We start from the raw sequence: 19,568 nt of genomic DNA, 5'->3' as shown, positions 1-19,568 counted from the left end.
GAGCATTCTACTTTTGAACTAAAAAGTCCACATTCGTGACCTTCTTTAAAGTCATTTTCCATTTACAGGCAAAATGTTCTAGTCACGGAGATGTTACTGGAGATGGGCCTGTTCCTTCAGCCCCTTTAAAAAAGACAATGTGACTGTGTTATGTCGTGTGCCTAGTTCTGCTAATGCTCAGTCTGCTGTGATAGCATCAGCCAGGCATAGCCTGGCATGGGGGTTCATGTGGAGAAACAGGGTAATGTATCTATCTAATTTTAGTCAACATATGAGCTAGCAACTCTAGACTCTGGTTTTGGTCAGAAGAAAAAATGGTCCTTTTTCAAGGTGCAATTCACCTGATCAATTTTAGATACGTATTTAAGGTTGAGCTGCCTTAACAGCTGTTGAACATACTGACTAGACCTCCACTGACTGTAAGGGAGAGTGACTAAGTACTGATGCTTGATTTAGTTTACTGGACCTCCACACAGAGTTTCTGGATACTGAATGAGCTTAAATGAATGGGCTGCTCAGGCTGGGGTAGTTCTGGTCCCGTAGAAAACCAGGAGATCCTTACAAAGTTCAGGGTGAAAGAGGGAAGTGCCAGAGCTGAGGGAGAGTTTGGGGGCTGTAGTTTTGGAATGAGGATGTAGTTAGACCTAACGACTGTCCTGCTGGCTGGGGGACAACACCTGATCATATCACTCCACTGGAACTGGGCGGGAGCAGAGTAAAAGAGGCAGATTCATCTACCATGCAAATAAGTAAATTCCAGGTGGAGGACAGGAAGCAGCATGGAATGATAACTTCATAGATTACTTGACCATGCACTGGCTACATCTGTTTTGTCAAAGTCCTTTATTACCTCTAGCTCTACGTGATTTGAACAATCAGCCCTTTAATATCAAGACGTATGTGAAGAATTACACTCCTTCTAGAAACTTAAAAACCATGAGAATATTACTTAAATAAGAATATTCTTTATTTTGTCATAAAGATTTAATTAAATACATTTAATCACCAGTGAATAGAGTTTTAGTTTTTAAAAGAAGATTTTCAGATAGCATAGACCTAGCATTTAATTACATTAAAAAATATAAATGCCACTAAAAATTTGTCTGAATTCAAAATATTTAGGATACTAAACTGAGAATCAAAGATACACATTCTGTAGATCTAGATACTTAGAAGAAAACAACACACAGATATGGAGAGAGAAAGTTTTGAGTAAGTTAACTTATGGGCCAGTAGCCTTTCAATATCTGAACTCATTGATTATCTGAGATAATAAAAATGGAATACAGAAGGCACTTTTAAAATTTTCAGTAAATCAGAGTTCCACATACATCATAGCAGTTATTCTCTGACTTGAGGCAGAATAGAGAGAGCTTTATAGGGACCAAGCTAACACCAGCATCTGATGGCAGAATGCATTGAAATCCAGAATAAAAACTGCAGTAAGAAACAGACTGAAGGGCATAATACACAATAAAGTCATTATCCAATTCTCTGTGCTTTTTGCTGCAGATGATACCAGTTTTTTAATATTACCACGGAACCAAATGTTTCTGAACATGGAGAAAAACTTACCAGTTCCCTGAAAATGTTCTTGGACGTTATATACATTTATATAAGTGTGAAGAAATATTTACAACTAAAAGCTTTAGTTATTCACAGTGTTGGACTACACATAATTATTTGAATCTGTGAACATTAATTGTGCACCACTTTCTTTTATATGTTAATTGGTCCCTAACCAAAACTGTGCTCTTTGAAACACTGAACTGTCATGTGTGTTTTCATATATGTGCCTTTATATATGCACAAGGGTAAAGCAGATTGGAGCTGAAGCATCTTTGGTTATATGGGTCTGCCTCTCAAAACCATAATTCGTGACCTGCCTATGAAGTTCTAAATTTCAGATTTCTAAATTCAGTTCTAAATTTCAGAAGTTTAGGATGTGCTTATCAGCTGGTATCGCTACTGCTATGCTGTAGTTTATTTGGGAGGCTAGTAAAGGAACAATACCTGAAAAAGGTCAGAGGATTCAAGAAAAGCTCAAAATTTTTAGTGAACACAATAAATTATAGCACTGTGTTTTGTAATCAGCCAGGCTACGGCTCGTGTTGCAGGAGATAATAATCTCATACCACAGGAAAGCTGTCAGGGTAGTCTTGGCTGAGGGTGAAGGTGTGGTTTCCCCTTGAGAACTAACCAGGGAATTACTAAGGGGTACTGAGTGCACATTTTGCATTTACAGAGTGTTAAAATAAACCTAAGTTTGGCATAACTTGGTCTATGTTCTATGCATAGCTAGTGGTAGTGGGTCATGTTGTTCTTTACTTTCTGCCCGTAGCTTAACTGGAAGGCTCTTGGCTGAAGTTTTGCAAGCCATGTAAAATTAGGTCCACATGGGGTTATTACATCCATATGCTTCAGAAGCTGCTATTAGATGCAGCTGAGAAGGTCTTCTAGGTTCACTTGCACATGTGCTAATACAAAAAAAGCAGAAGACAGAAGTTGGACTTGGTGTAAATAATGTAACTTTTAAAAAATCAGTGAAAATTGAACTGTGCAAAACTGTTTCTTAATAACTACAGATCTGATTTTTGTCTTCTGTAAAATATGGGCGGAGAATTTGAATTGAATTTGAGCCTCATTTTTAAGGTAGAACTTATTTGTATGTTCTGCAGCTGTAAAGAATGTTTGCCACCGTATATAGACGAACATGGAGAAACAGGTCCCCTAGCAGGACCTTTGTGTTCATGTACAATTTGTAGATGTAGACAAAACTAACTTATGGAAGTGCATGCCGTATGTATTTGTACCGCATTACAACTTGAGCCTGTGATGTCTTGCATCTCTCTTTTTAGATATGTTTAGTTGATGGATGTATTTTACCAAATGCATTCAAATGTTAAAAAGTTTGTTGTTTTGTACAAAAGAAACCTTACTGTTTAAAATGGATATCTTCATGCATAGAAGTTACGATGTCAAAGAATTCCTCAAATTGATTAGATGCATCAAATGAACGCGAACATCTGTCCTAAAAGCTTTCCTAAAAAAAGCTTTCCACTGGTAAGCTGATTCTTAAGACATAGAAGGGTGTTCGTCTGCTTTTATTTTTTGTTTTTATTTTCAGAATGGGTAAAAAGGTGAAGAAGGAAGTAGAGCCTCCACCCAAGGATGTGGTAAGTTTATAAACTGCTACGTGCTATAAAATGAACATTACACAATTATAGACCCAGCTCTACCATCCTTACATAGTTCCTTACTATGGAACTTACATTGTTCTAAAAATGTCTTTTAAAGATGATTCTGTTTCTGCTTTTTTTTGGACAGCATACAAACCAGAGTGACTGGGCATGTGTAGTTCTTTGTGAAGATTGTTGTCTTTGGCAGGCTTTGCAAGTAGTAATGCATGAAACAATCCAGGCTTCTTTTTATTTGAAGAGCTGTATTAGCTTTCCATTTGTAAAAATCAAAGGACAAAGCAGCAGAGACCTGAAATCTTCCCCTCTTTTGAACTGTGGAGACATTGCCTAGGATGAAAGAGTTAAAAGCCTAGATGAATCTGTGGAGTTTTTTTTACTGAAAAAAGTTTTACAGATATTTTGAATGACAGTACTATGTGTTCTAGATCTTTTGCAAAGATACACACTCTCTAGCAGCAGTTTAAGTTTTTTCTGGTATCATTGGAAGTGCAACAGTGAGAAGTACTAGAGCTGAAGCCAAATATGGATTAATTAGCTCTTTTGAGCCAAGAGTATTCAACTCTTAAAAATAAAGGAATAAGTGGAGTTTATAAATCTGACATTAGCTTATGCACAATTTCTGAGATTTTATGTAAAAAAAAAAAGTTCCAAACATAGGTTTGAAGTCTTACTGGTTTATTTAGAATGAAGTAGAAGAAATAAGACTGAAATGCTAAAAAAAATATAATACAAATTCTGCAACAGATAGTGAGTAAGTTAATGAAGAATTGGGATCTCAGCTTGTCCCAGAAAGAGCACAAAATTAAGTGCAAAGTTTACAATGTTGTTGTTTTTTTTTTTTTTTTCTTTTTTTTCTTTTTTGAATGTTTTCTGTCCATTGAGAGCAATGGTACTGCAAGATCTTTTTCAAAAGTCATAGAAAAATTGATCAGCAAAATTTACATCATGATTTCAGTGTTAGATAAACAAACAATTTTAACAGTGACAGAAGTCATTATGGTTGAACTCAAATGGTTGAACCCAATGCCATGGTGTCACTGAGTCTTAGTGATAGTCAGTTCTTGCACAAGTGTTCTGTGGAAAGGTGAATATTACAGATGTAATTAAAAAGCTACAATCAATAATAAATCCTTATAAAGGGAGACTTGAGATAAAATTTTAACATGAGAGAGTTAACTGCTATAGACATTTCTGTATGGAATAACCCAAAAACCAAGGAGGCGGCACAAAGGCACGCGTGAATCAGACTAAAATAGACCTGAAGAATTAAAATTTTGCAATCTAAGAAAAAAATGGAAAGACATAATAGATTTATGGCATACACATAAGCTAACCCCCTTCGAAGTAATAAGAGACTATTTTAGTAAATATCTAGAAAATCAATATAAACAGCATCACACTTTCTAGATTCAGAAGCCATCATTTGAGTTTCTGGAGAAAAGTATAGTATAGCCTTCTACCTTCTACAATTAACTGTGAATAATGATAGTCAACATTTGAAAAAAAAAAAAACACTTACAGAAGAGGTTAATAAAATAATTTAAACCGAAAACATTGGAAAGAGTGAACTCCAGATGGCATCTGCGGTTTTTGGCTTAGACACTTACCCTTACTGTACTTCAGGCTAGCATATCTCTTCTAGCAGCCCTATCAGGAGAAAACAACGGAATGTTGCATAGCAAAACAGTATTAAATATGAAAATAGATCCTTGATTAGTTCTTACTATCAACCAAGAAAATCTTCTAGCTGTGAGAATATTGTTAACACTGATCATGTAAAATCAATTTTCAAACCTCTAAATTTCACCTGGGTATTTCAGATGGCAGGAAATGAGATGCAGACAAAATACCTGATATATTAGCTTTTATCTTCTGATTGATAAGCTGCTTATGAAAATGTCAAATCCAAGAAAAGAAGCCTTGAGATAATGTGGACAAGTTCATATAAGAGGGCTTTTGTGCATGTGGAATGTTCTGAGAATATATGATAGTGCAGATGACCACTGTTTTTTTTATAGTTTTCTAGGAGCAGGTGGACAACACATATCCTAACCAGCCACTGCTTATATGCTTCAGAGAGTATTCCTGAGGACCCTGTTTTCACCAACTTCCATTATTTATTTATTTTTTAACTATTACATGTTCTGAGGGCTGGTCTTCTTCATAAAAAAAATAAAAAAATATTCGTTTGAATCTCTTTCTCTATATGGATTACCTTAAGGCTATGTTTCAGGTAGATAAAGTATGTTAGCTTTGACATAGGTCAATAGAAACTTTTCATATATCTTCCCTAAGTTTGGTCTGGACAATATTACTATTTGATCATCAGTTAAGGCACAAGCATTAAAAGGGAAGCCTAAGGTTACCACTAGAGAAAGTACTGAGTCATTATCCATGAGAGAAAGCCATAAGTTCCTGAGTATTTTTGAAAATGGCTTCACTCACAACAGTCATGTTACAAGTGAAAGTTCAGAAGAACAGAAGTGGCACTGTCAACTCCTGAAAGTCAGTCTTCACAGAAACACCTTCTTTTGAGCAATCAATACCTAAATATTAATTTGACTTTAGAAAGACAGTGTGAAAGCCTTACATTACATCCTGATGGATCAGACAAACTGATGAAGTATGGATAAGATAAATAGACAGCGAGGTGAACTGAAAACTAACTGAGCTGCTGGACTCAAAGGGTTGTGATCAGCAGCATGAAGCCCAGCTGGAGGCCCGTCACTACTATTGTGCCCAAGGGTTAACCTCTTCATTAGTGACCTGACTGATGGGACAGAGTGCATCCTCAGCAAGTTCACAGATGATCTGAAATTGCAAGGAGTGGCTGATACACTGAATGGTTTTGCTGCCATTCAAAGGGACTTTGACAGACTAGAGAAACTGAGAAAATATGAATTTCAATATGTTCATTAAAAAGAAGTGCAAAGTCCTGCGCCTGGGTGAGTAATAACCAGTACAGACTGGGTGATGACCATTTGCAGAACAGTTTTGCAAGAAATGACCTGGTGGTCTGAGTGTACAGTAAATTGAATATGCACTAGCAATGTCCACGTGTGGCAAAGAAGGCCAACGACACCCCGGGCACATTAAACAGTGTTGCCACAGCACTTTGAGGGGGATGACTGAAGTCTTTCACTCAACTTTGGTGATACCAAATCTGGATTGCCATGTCCAATTCTGAATTCTCCAGAGCAATAGAGACATGGGCATAATGGAACGAGCCTGGCAAAGGGCCATAAAGATACCCAAAGACTCGGAACATTTGTCATGTGAGGAGAGGCTGAGAGTTGAAGAGTCTGTTCATTCTTGAGAGAAAGCTTGGAGGGATCTTGTCAATATGTACAAATACCTGGTGGGAGAGAGTAAAGAAGTCAGAGCCAGACTTCTCAGTGGTGCCCAATGAACATATGAGAGGCAAGAGGTACAAAAAGTAATACAGGAGGTTCCATTTAAACATAATTAAAATAATTCTTCAACTGACAGATGACAGAACATTGGTTGCCCAGCGAGGTTGTGAATGGAGTCTTCATCCTTGGAGATACTGAAAATCAGACTGTGCCTAGTCCTGAGCTCTAGCTGATCCTGCTTTGAGCACAACCAGCTAGATGATCTCCAGCGGTGCCTGCCGTTGTCAACTATTCAATGAGTATGTCAGTTTTGTATTGTTAGTGTAGGAGATCACGGAGAAGTGAAATAGATAGCTTGACCAGGTATATGTTAACTCCATTTATTCTAGGCAAAAGATAAGGGATTGAGGATTATGAAAGGTGTTGGTAATGCTTCTAAACAGTCTGTGAAAAATGCAAGGATAAAGCAGACCTTTAGTCGTTTAGTTCAAAAATGGCTTTTAAAGGATCTTTGAAAAAACAATAGAATGATTAAACAATAGAATAATAAGAGATAGATATGTCCTTCAAAAGGTGGGATTTGCATCTAAATGGGAAAGCAAAACAGAAAAAACACTCACAAATGAAAAGCAATAGTATAATGACATGATGCACCAAAATATTTTGGGAGAGATCCAGCAAGGATACAAAAACTAGCAGTAAAGCTTTCCCAAAATCACTAGAAGCAAGAAGCTTCTTAGAGGGGGACTACTGGGTGATGAAAGTAGTTTTTTTTTTTAAAAAAAAAAAAAAAGCTATGCAGCAAATCACCGAAATTAATGTGAATGAATTATTGTAACTGTAAAATGACTAAAATATGAGATTGAGGTATTCTTTCTTATGGTATTTAATGTGTACCCTTTGTACTAGAGGAATGGAGAGCAGAAAAATTGATTTTCAAAAAGAAATACATTAGTAATTACAGGGCAGAAAGTTTGTCTTCCACACAGGGTTAATTAGTAGAAAAGATTGCCCCCCTCCCCCCCCCCCCCAAAAAAAAATAAAAAAGTTGCATGGATGAATATGATAGTAATGGGAACCCCTATTGCTTGCGTAGAGGGAAGCTTTGTCTCAGAAATCTATTTGAATTCTGTAGAGGGAGGAGTCAGTGAGCAAGTGGTTCATGGTGGTCTGGTTGATACAGTTATTTAGGTTTTTCTTTCACATAAACACTGACAGATAAAAAGAAAGTCCTTCCCTGGCTACAACATCTGGTTAACAAAGTAGAAAGCAAAGGTTAGAAAACAAATTACTGTTCTGGTTTCTTAGTGAAAGAAGTTGCCAGTGGACTGTCACCGGGTTTTGTTCTGCAACCTGTGGCATCCAGCCTTTCAGAATTCACATGGATTCTTTCATGAAAATGGCAGCCAGTACTAAGTGCATAAAAATGAATAAATATAACATTTCAAATTACAAAAAGTAAAAGGCAAAACACCATATGACTAATAAATGCATGATACCTGCATAAGTTGAATACCATTAACAGGTGTGATTTTTCCGTACCAAGAAGGGTACAGCTGAACTCTAAAAATACTAGAAAAGACAACAAGAATAATCAGAGTGACTTCTATATCAGGAAAGATCAAAGAGAGTAGGTTTCATTCCCAAAAGGAAATGACTCTAAAGATGAATTTCACAGACACTTACAGAAATGTGAACATACAGAGAGGGGTGTTATTTATTTCATTGTTCCTCCACAGTGAATGAATTGTGGAGGACAAATAAAATTGTCAGGTGATATTGTTAAAACCAAGAAAAGGCACTTAGATTATTTGTCTAAGACTTAAACTCTGATACTTGTGTCTCAGAGTATTAAGGGTGGCCTCAAATGGCTTCAAAACTATTTACCAGATAAACTGGTGGAAAATTTTTCTTTGACTTTTTGGACACAGATAGATAAAATCACTAGCTCACCATCTCTCTCTAGATTGCATAGTGCTGGAATTTGGGGGGTGGGGGGGGGAAAGTAAGTAAAGTTTAATAGCCTGCTTGCCCATGTGTTATAAGCCTGTCTCAGATACAGGATGCTGGGCTAGATGGACCTTTTTCTGACTGAAAACATATATTGCCTTCAATTTAGCATTTCAACTGAGTGAAGCTGATGGAAGGCAAAAGCAAACAAGCAAACAAACTGCAATTTCTAATGGCTTCAAAGTCAAATGCACACACACCGTGATCAGCGGTACCATTTTTGAATTGAAGCATTTTTTTTCTCCCTTTCATTTGCTTTTTTCTCAGTACAAATCAAGTGCTGGGAATGTTGTTGCTTATAATCCAGATACACGTGTTTATTTAATTCAATGTCATTTGTCACTTCTGGCATATTGTTCTAGCATATAGGCTGTCCTGTATGTGCCATTCAAGGAAGAGTCTTCAATGATGTATGAAGATTTAGGAGCAAGCTGTGATAGCAAAAAAGGGAACTCTAGTTATGCTGCTGTTATGATAAGGAAAGGTCACATCCATTTCTATGATGGTTTTGACTGAGAATGTTACTTCCAGCAAATCACTGGCCTGCTCAGGCTGCTGACTTCTTAAGTGTATATAAATATCGGTGACTCTTCTTATTGTGTTTTCAGCCAAAAGTGATTCTAAGGTGCCTGTTGCATATTTCACAGAGTAGTAGAAAATCAAGTATGTATACAAATGGGTAGAGATTACACCAATTTCACTCTGCTCATATGCTACCTTGTGATTAGTCTAGGAATTATCAGTGAATTGTAGTTTATACAACTATCTGTGAACATGAGAGGCAAAGAAAATGGAGCAATATAATAGCATTTTTGTTATTAGATCAATGTAAATAAATGAGATTTTAAACTCTTATTTCATATTTCATTTCCTGTTAACCTTTCTCTGAGATCCATCTTTGTGCTTGATTTGTTTCTCTGAAGCACTAATGTCCCTTACTAAAAATTACTGTTTCATCCCATCGCCCCGTATTTGGTCAGACTCAGCCCTGCAGATGCCAACGAAGTTTCTACAGGATTGGATTTGACTCTGCCTCTCTAGATATCACCTTTTATTCAAAGCCTGATGTAATTAAAATGTCTGCAATTGCTTGGGACAGCTATTAGGAATCCATTTTGAATTGCTGTGGAGAAAATGTAGAATGTAATTTATTCTTTTATTATTTATATTTTTACTTTATAGCAGACTGTATTATTGATGGAGCCCTACAGCCAATAGGGATAAAGAACATTTTCAGGGATGTGTGGAAGGAGGGCATACAAGGTGTGGAAAGGGTTCTGATCTGCTCATTCATTTTGTGAATGTCCAAGTCATTGATTCAGCCCGTGAGGTGCTGTATCAGAGGTGTACCCCTGTGGAGCAGCTACAAGGAAATGGAAAATTATAGTCGGGAAAAATCTTTCACTAGAATTAAAAAAAAAAAAAAAAAAAAAGTGCCTAACAAGCTTATATTCCATACCTACATAAGGATTATTGACAATTTATCTTTGTTGGTCAAAGAGGAGTAATCAGCCAAGCTGAACAAATACAACTTCAGCATCAAAAGGTTATCATCTGTTTGGTCTCTCTTTTAGCTGTTTTGTTGTATCAGAAGGAAGTTCTGTTCCACAGGTTTAACTGTATCCACGTCAGCTGCAATGTACAGGTAGAGTGTACCCATACTGGTAAAGCAGTAAGAGTTTAGACATCATCCAAATGTTCTCTACTAATGAAAAATCTAAATGCACAATTTCAATCTAGACGTGTGGACACATTTTTCCTTCTATTGTCCGGGAGAGCAGAGCTACCTACTCACAAAGGGAGATGAATGCTGGCTGCAACCCATAAGGAATGGTCATAAATGGTTTCCTTTTCTCCCTGACAAAGTCTTTTTTTTATTTATTATTTTCTCCATCTTGCTGTGTGCTATATACTAAAAGTCCTCAATTTGCAAAAGATTTAGAAGGTAGCATATGTACATCTGGGTTTGTTTAATGACTCTGCCACATCTGTTTACTATTCATGTAATACTAATGGTAATCATTTAAATTTACAGTAAGTAAGAATCTGAACTTGTTACTTGAAGCATCATGACCTTTTTACAAGCTGAAGTATAAATATATATTTTGAATAACATCTCTTCTATTTGTCGTCGTTTCAAAGGAGCGGGTTCAATAATAGGCTAGAATGGACTCAAACACCTTTTTTTTCCCAGAAAAATGTTATGTCTCTGCTTACATCCTAGTGCTTACTTGAAGGATCATGTTCTCTTCCTGCAAGGAACACAACATGTGCAGAAGTAGAAATGTTGAGGGTGGCTGAAGGGAGTTCCAGGCATCTGTTAATTCTCCTATATGCCTCTTATATGGCTAGAGTGAATCAATAAAGAAAGCTGTTGGAATAATCTGAACTTTTTGCCTCCTTACAATGTAAAAAGAAGATTCCCAAAATGAATTCCTTTGTTTTAGACCCATCATTAAGATGCAACTTGGACCACTATGCCACTGTTTGGTTTAAATCTTGTTGCCAAGTCATTACTGGTACAGTGACTTCTGGTGCAATAAGCTGATTGTAGAAAAGGAGCTTTGTTCCATAACTTGTCCCTTGCCTCCAGCTTGTCTCAACAAGCATGAAGTTGGACGGGTCTTCAGGTTTTCAGACCTGCTTGAAGATAGGGAGAGCAGTTAAACACATCAGCCAGGCAATCTCTGAACTGCTAGGGAAACCTGGATCTTGATTTTGCAGACTTAGTTTGTGTGATGTGCCTTCTGGAAGAGGATGAAAATATTTGGATTTAAGGACCTACCAAAAATAAGGATTTAGAAGTCCGTATCATATTTTGCCTTATTTCAGAACAAGTCTGGGTGAGCCGAAAAAAACCTTCATTTTTCTTCATTTTCCTTCTAGCACACTCATAACTTTGTTGAAGATTTGCTCCAAAAATTTCCTTGATTGACAAGTGACATGTATATATATCCATGCCATTGATATTCAGCAACCTGTGCCTCTGATGTAGCTATTAAAGTGTTTTAAAATGAAGTAAAACAAATTATAGGCATTTTAAGATATACACAACATAAATATACATTGTAATAGTATATTGCTATCCTAAATGATTGATGTGCTGTATTTTAAAGATAGATACGTTGATATTGAGAGATTCTGCATGACTTCAGTATCTAGTAGCTTCTGTATGCAAAACAGATATTCTATAGTTCTAAAGCATTGGAACAGATGAGAGCTTTTGCATATATAAATCTGTATTTTAAATCCAAATTAGCTTAAAACTTTTTTAATTGGTATTTTTCTTGGAAATGCTTGCGTTGTGCTAAAGAACGAAAGGCTTTTTCAGAAGAGTTCCTTTTCTCAAGAGGTATTATTCCCAAAGTCTATCAAGAGGGTGAAAGCAAATTGATTGGATTATTATTATTATTATTATTATTATTTTGTATGAGAGAGATCAGAAATGGAAATGAACACTGCATCATTTCTAGCTCGCTGAGCATGGATTATCATAGGAATACTTTAGCTAGTATACGGGATCGTGATAAACTAGTGTTTGACAAGTGAACTGAGTTTCTGAACGCAAAGGAAGGGTCATTTATTTTTTAAAAATCCCACCAAATGGTAGTGCCACGGAATAACCAAATCCTGTTCCTTATACAACATACAATTTCATAGTTTCTGTGCACAGCAGCTCATAAAATACCTCATCCCAACTTTGATTCAGAAGCTGCAGGATGCTCTTTCACGTGTAACAGAGTTGCATAGTCTGTTGCCTTCAAAACTTCCTGGATATACGGTGAACTGTCAAGTTTTTCTGAAAATCTTCATACTAGATGAAATCATGATTGTACTACGTCAATTATTCTTTCTTACTTTCCAATGTCTCAAATTGTCATTGAAAACTGAATTTCTTCAAGTAAATAACAACTTGTTAATATTTCTTATTCAGTGTAGATCTCCATTTTTTTTAATTATTATTATTATTATTGCTTTGGTTTGTTTTTTTAAATGAAGTATGGAAGTCTGCTGCAGCGCGCAGTAAGGCTCAGTACAAACAAGCTATTCTTATTTTTTTCTTTTTTCCTAGTTTGATCCTCTATTGATTGAAAGCAAAACAGCAGCAACGGTCGTGCTAATGCTTAGTTCTCCTGAAGAGGAAGTTTTGGCCAAAGCATGTGATGCTATATATAAATTTGCATCAAAAGGTTAGTCCTTTTGCAATAAGCTTTCCTTTGACTTGCTTGTGTTTTGATAGTAGTTCAGAATTTTTTAGTTTCCTAGCAATAAAGTCTTAATTTCATTTCAGAGATCTCTGTCAGATTTTTTTGTTTTGTTTTGTTTTGTTTTGTTTTGTTTTTTCCTGAAATATCTGTCACTCCTGTATTTGAAGTTATAAAAAAGTCCTTTGATTTACATGTGGATTTTTAGCATTTTATTGTTGAAAATTATATTATCTTTTCGATAGAGCTTGGTTTAGAAATAACCTGTACCTGTTTTGTTAGGAGCAACAGACCTGCATCTGGGAAAAGATTATCTTTTTTATGCCGCAGTTTGAAACTTCTGTACTAAACAACTAAATAGTTGAAAATGGAGAAATAGTTGTTTCAAGGCTCTTATATCTCAGTGAGCTGTGAACTGTGAATGAAAATTACTTTTTAACCTGCTTCTGTTACTTTTGCATATATCCATATGACAGTACTGGGACAGATGATTTACTGGAGATCTCTCAGCCTCCTTTATCAAGCTTATTTCTGTATGTATGGGGAATCTAACAAGCCTCCAAGATTCCACGTATTCCAAAGGTCCTTGCATTATATATAACCAAGCATCATGTTCTGGGTGCCCAGTAGACAAATGTTTGAGAAAGGCTCAAAAAGATGTAGCGCATAGTTTGCTGAGTTTCCTACTCGTTCATCATTTCTGAAGTTGCCAACTCATACCTTGCCAGCCACTCAAATTGGTGTACATTGATAGAATTCTTGGTATAGTTAATCTTCTTTATATATGAATTTCCATTTATTTTATTTTCTTAAAAAATGTATTTATATGCTGATTATTGTACTGATGGCAATTATCAACACAGCTGAAGTTATGAGAGAAAATCTGAAGGCTCTGACAGTCAGTTAGGAATCCCTAGAGTTTGTAAGATGTTTACGTTCAGCTTACAGTGGCAAACGTGGCTGAGGACATGCAACCAAATTTTTAGTATGTAAAGACAGAATTTGAAATATTGGGAAGCAGATATGAACTGCATACCAAAAACTCTTGCTGGCTTCTTCCCTGCTGTCCACAGTAACATATGGTATGCTGCAAGAGGATGGAAATTTAATTTTTCTGTGTTTTCTAAATGAACAGTCATTTCAATTGTTCATGTAGAAATTACTGTACTCTTTGTGAAGACTAGACCATAATTTTGCACTGTGGCAAAAGAGAAGGGTTGTTTTCACATTGAAATTAATTTATTTCTTAAATGATGTTAGTAATTTAAGTCCTATTCCTCAATAAAAGTTAGTTCTTGTGTTTTAATTGTGTTTTGGCTTGAGAATGAGCACAGTTCTCCAGTTTCTTCTCACACTGCTGTCTTGTAGCCAGGAAGGATAGGCAGCTTCTCCCACAGTTCATTGTAAAATTAATTATAAAAATGGTGTGGGAACTGAAAATAGGAGTAGGGTTTGTTGTTGTTGTTTTGATTTAGTTTTTTGAGCAGGGAACAGAAAGCTGTAATCATACAAAACACGTCTGTTGGTAAAAATCTCAGGTTAGATTTAATGAGCCAAATCCTGGTAGTTGCTTTAGGAAAGTAAATTTAGGATGCAAGAAAACAGGAAAATAAAATGAGGTTCATAACAATATCAGTCACCTGTACTTAACCAAATAGGAAGCTATCCTTTGTACTGCTGTGGTAGTCTCTAATAAATGAGTTGGCTGTCCAACAGACAGAGGCATCCTTTGCTTTAAAAATATAAATTAGTCCTAGAGAACTGATATACAAATCAAAGGAAACGTTAGTGTCTAATGATGTTGTTAAAGACTAGCCACTGTGCACATTAAGAAAGCATAATTTAATTTGAATAGTCAACTTTGCACTGGAACTTCTGGCTTCTGAATACTTTTTCTTTTTTAAAAGTTTCTTAAATTAATTATTTTTATCATATGTTACTTTATATATTACTTTATATATTACCTTATTACTTTACATATATACTTTGTATTACTTTTATAAAAATATCCAGGTTGAGATGAACCCTAGAGTAACCAGTAGCTTTATCCAAAAACGTTTTAAGGACATATCCAAAGACATATCCAAAAACAGGTTAAAGGAATCAATGACCCCGGATAACATAATGATGACAAACCAGCCTATATTCTTGCTCACCGCTTGGCAGGGGACCGACAGGTTCTTCCTCACCTCTCTTCAGACGCGTATGGGATCATCCTTTCCCCTGGTGATCGGTTGTGTAGTAATATGTTATCCATCCGGTTACCATGCCAGTGAAATGCCTAACTTTCAGGGCAATTGTTTTGGATTATCTGTAAACTCAGTTAACAGCGGGTATCACCGCAACTCTTACCGCTAGTCTGTGTTCCCAGGTAGCAGCAAGGGCTGGCTGTTCCATGAGGGATGGGGAACCAGCAGTCAGGGTGACAGCAAAGCAGGTGAGGGACCATGACCTCAGGGGCAAGATCACAGCCCCACGCTGCCTGAGCAAGGAGAGCAGAACAGGTCCCATGATGGTAAGAGCAAGGCTTTTTCCTGCTCTGTCTTGAACAGGAGCTCCCGTGGTCTTGTCCAGTCTTTTTTTTTTTTTCTTTGTTTCTGTGGTCCAGTAAAAGATGGTAGCTATTTTACTTTGTTATATTAGAACTGTGACCCTGTTACGTTTCTTACTTTTAACCTAATTTAGGTGATGAAAACAAAGTGACACTTCTTGGTCTTGGAGCAGTGGAACGTCTGTATAAACTCATCTCACATGAAGATCCAATTGTACGCAGAAATGCCATGATGGTATTTGGTATCATGGCTTCTAATTGTAAGAGTCTCAATTTTTTAATATTTTTTCAATGTATGGTTGTGGTCATCAAAGCAATAGGTGGCTCGTGATTTTTCTTTTTCTTATATTAGCAACTCAAAACAAAAGAACTAGTTTTGCTAGAGAGAACACCACTGATTTGGAAAAAAAAAAAAAAAAAAAAAAGAATACAAGAGAAGTGAATTTTCCTCCAGTCATTAGTTTTGTTTTGACAGGGACAAATTGAAAGAGTGTAATACTGGAATTCTCTATCAGAGAAAGCCAGACAACATAAGATGACCAACCAATGTTAAAATGACACACTCCTCTTTTACAAAAATTGGAAGAGAAGGATAAAGTGGTATATATCACGTACATAAAAAAGGCATGGTTAAATATCAGTTGTTACTAGATGCACTGGTATAACTACAGTGATTGTGGAGAAAAAGTGTTACATTTATAGCAGCTAACTCAAGTGTCAATGGCAAAAAAAGCCCTGAACTCTGAAGCATTGACATGCACATTTACACAGCTTCTTTGGCAGGTCAGTGCTGCTGTGTAGGTATTGGTTACTTGTATCTGAGCTAGTGATATTCAACTTATCCTGAATATTTCTCAGAGACATTTCAGTCATGGCAAGCCAGTGTATCTAGTGTAGCCATTACCACTGTTAGATGAGTTAACCACAGTATATGCAGATTTGTTGTACCTTTTTCTAAGGTACATATTAAATCCATGCTGGGTGGCTGAGTGCCAGATGATCAAGCCTCAGTAAGTAGAGTGTAAGCCTACCTAAAGAAGATGAAAACATAAGTGACTTAAGGTCATTGGCAGTTATTTTAGCATTGCTTTGTAAACCTATACCCAATCAATATAATGAATCAGGTCTTATTTGGAAGATGGTCTGCCCAGTTGTCTTTCATGATGATAACCTAACCACTATTTATATCTTTTCACCAACTGCTACTTGCTTTTCATGTTGCATTAGATCTTACGCTCTTTACCGTACTTTCAACTCCATGCTATCAATACAGTTATTCCCTTCAGACCTTGGCTTCCTGCACAAACAATGATTTGCATGGCTGAAGATCTTCCATTTATATTCACATATATATATTATTTTTTTTTTTATAAGTACATTCATCACGTACCATTTCTTACATTTCAGCATTGCAAATGTTATTTGTTTGTTCTGCCTAGTGGTTGTAGTTTGGCTAGTTTACCATTAACAGGAAAAATACTTCTGAAAGTCTTTGTTGTGATTTTAATAAGGCCTGTATAATTAATATTTTCAATTTGCAAAGTGGTCTCTGTTATCAGAAAATTAGAAAGTGAAGGCTTGAAAATTAAATAAAGGAAAGATTGTTTTTAGTTTAAGTACAAATAGTTTTAACTGTTGGAGTATGGCTTCTTTGACAACTAGAAGTGTGCAACATGCATTAAGAACCTACTAGAGACAAGTATTTTGAATGAAGTTTCAATTAAGTATTGAGGAACTTTCAATATATGAAATGGCAAAGAATGTTGTCTTGTACTTGAAAATCTCCTGTACATTTTCTGGGCCTGTTATGATCTTGGTGTAACTTCAGTTATGTGTCATTTCCAGTCAATTCTTTTTGGCACTCAGGGAGTAACCTTAAGTACATTCCCCTTGGAGCAGAATCTGTTTCTTTACTGAGTCCAGCTTGCCAAATGAAAGACTTCATGTGTGCATTTATTTCATTGTAGATGATGTCAAGAAGTTACTGAGGGAACTGGATGTCACGAATGCACTTTTATCCCACCTGGTGCCAGAAGGTAGCTTACAATATTCCTTGTGCAAAAATACTCTCAAAAATATTTTCCCATTGTCATTTGATCAGACAATTTAATAAAATCCTCCATGTAACTTAGGATTTTTCGTAATATATATTAAATAGGTAATTACTTTTATAAGCGTAGCTCATTTTTTCACTGAGCAATGTTTTATGCTGTACAGATGGAGCAACGTGTTTACAAAGAAATAAGGTATGATTAACAGCTAATGTTTAACGTGATTATGGTTAACAGTTAATGTTTCTTTTAAAAAAGTTTTAAACCACCAGATTAGTGAGCATATACTGTGCTGAATAAACTTGATCAAAATATTTTTCTTTTTTTTTCTCCTATAGAAGATGTGGTTATTCATGAATTTGCTACTCTGTGTCTGGCACAAATGGCTGTTGAATATACTACTAAAGTACAAATATTTGAGCAAGGTGGATTAGAACCACTTATCAGACTACTAGATAGTCCTGATCCCGATGTTAAGAAGAATTCAGTTGAATGTATCTATCTCCTGGTACAGGTGAAGTTTACTGTTGTTTTAAATTACAGAGACAGATAAACATTCTTGATGGGGTTAATAATTTTAAAATAGCTGGTTCCTTTACTCTTCAGCACTTATCAATGTATTTGAAAACAGTTGTCACACTTGGCACAGGCTGCCCAAAGATGCTGTGGATGCCCCATCCCTGGAAGTGTTCAAGGCCAGGTTGGATGGGGTTTGAGCAACCTGGTCTAGTGGGTGGTGTCCCAGTCCATGGCAGAAGGGTTGGACCTGGATGATCTTTAAGATCCCTTCCGACTCAACCCATTCCATGATTCTGTGATTAACTGTGAATATAACTGATTTGACTGTACTTCTATTCAACTTAATGCAATTATCCATGCTGTACAACAGTGTGAGACCAGAATTGGATTCAGATGTGTTTTCAATTAAATAATAATATGTTTTCTTATTTGGAAAATATTAGTCTTGGTAATGAGAGTTATAACCTGTCTGTCCAAAAGGCTGGAATAATTCTAGAACTATAGTAGTAATTGCATTGTGCTTTGTTTTGGCCAGCAAGTTCATTTCTGAATATCTTCCTGATGATAGGTGGCTGCTGTCAACAACTACTTTCCATGCTGGAGGAATAGATTTGTTACTGGCTACTTTCACACTAAACACCATTGTCATCCATATGCTGCTTAGCAAAAGAATGGTGCATTTGTATGTCAGTTCTCTTCCAAGGCTTAAGCGAATCAATTCAGTAATGAATTCAGTTTATAACTCTATCTCTTTTGGGGCATCAGAGCATGTCTATTCAGAATCACATTTTACTCTTTCTCCTCTTTTACTATCTCGCTGTCTTTGTTGCAGGGTATATCTGGATAACTGCACCTGGTGCTTGCTTATATTGATAAGGATAATTGCATGCTGCACATGTGCAATAAGCTATTTAAAAGCAAATTGTAATTTATTTATATATTTTTTTCTAGTTTAATATAATCTACTACTGTCTTTTTATTAAGCAGTATATATATATACATTGTTTAAAGTTGAAAATTTTAATCATTATTTTATAATTACTGAAACAAAAGAAGAAGTAACCAGGCAACCACAGTGTACTGTTAAAACTATTTTCTCCCCCGCTGAGATGAATAAAAATGATGAAATGAAATTTTAAAAACTTTCTGAAAAAGTGTGTGTTGAGACAAACATGGCAAAACCAAGAGTAAACAGACTTCTTTAGCCATAGCTAGATACCGCAGAGGATACCTCAGTAATGCAAAAAAATGTGTATTTTAATGTTAGGGCGAAGGTTGATCATATTCAGTTTGATTCTTAGCTAAGAAAAAAGAAATCTTCAGAAATTGACGTTGTTGTGTACTGGCTCGTTTTTGTATGTTTGAAATCAGATTTTTGGTGTTCTTTCTGTAAAGTCAGTAATTGCTGTACTGCTATATTTTCTATCATTAACATATTTTGTTGAATATTTTGCTACAGGATTTTCAAAGCCGTGCTGCAGTTTGCGAACTGAATGTAATTCCACCCTTGCTGGAACTACTGAAATCGGAATACCCAGTTATTCAGTTGTTAGCCCTTAAAACCTTAGAAGTAATTAGCAAAGACAGAGAAACCAGGATAATACTGGGAGAAAATCAAGGCTTAGATTGTCTTCTGAAGATACTGGAAACCAACGTACAGTTTACTTGCCTTAAGAGTT

General features: G+C 36.0%; 1 protein-coding gene across 6 annotated transcripts in view; it reads left to right on the top strand.

The window, feature by feature from the left end:
• Positions 1-19,568, top strand: part of ARMC3 (armadillo repeat containing 3) — a 62,275-nt gene that overhangs the window by 5,201 nt on the left and 37,506 nt on the right. For 2 of the 6 annotated variants that reach the window (XM_035319359.1, XM_035319358.1), the window contains 6 exons: positions 3,128-3,176; positions 12,636-12,753; positions 15,454-15,579; positions 17,287-17,355; positions 17,709-17,884; positions 19,349-19,543. In XM_035319359.1, the coding sequence (XP_035175250.1) occupies positions 3,129-3,176; positions 12,636-12,753; positions 15,454-15,579; positions 17,287-17,355; positions 17,709-17,884; positions 19,349-19,543 (732 nt within the window). In that variant the 5' untranslated portion in view covers position 3,128. Of the gene's footprint in view, positions 1-3,127; positions 3,177-9,787; positions 9,827-11,295; positions 11,407-12,635; positions 12,754-15,453; positions 15,580-17,286; positions 17,356-17,708; positions 17,885-19,348; positions 19,544-19,568 lie in introns of those variants that run through there. The other 4 variants (XM_035319360.1, XM_035319361.1, XM_035319362.1 and 1 more) reach the window with 4 other exon arrangements.

Source organism: Oxyura jamaicensis, chromosome 2 (genome assembly GCF_011077185.1).
Source record: "Oxyura jamaicensis isolate SHBP4307 breed ruddy duck chromosome 2, BPBGC_Ojam_1.0, whole genome shotgun sequence".
In the NCBI taxonomy this organism is placed as follows: Eukaryota; Metazoa; Chordata; class Aves; order Anseriformes; family Anatidae; genus Oxyura; species Oxyura jamaicensis.
Note: the sequence above shows the minus strand (reverse complement) of the source record. Positions and strands in the feature narration are given on the sequence as shown.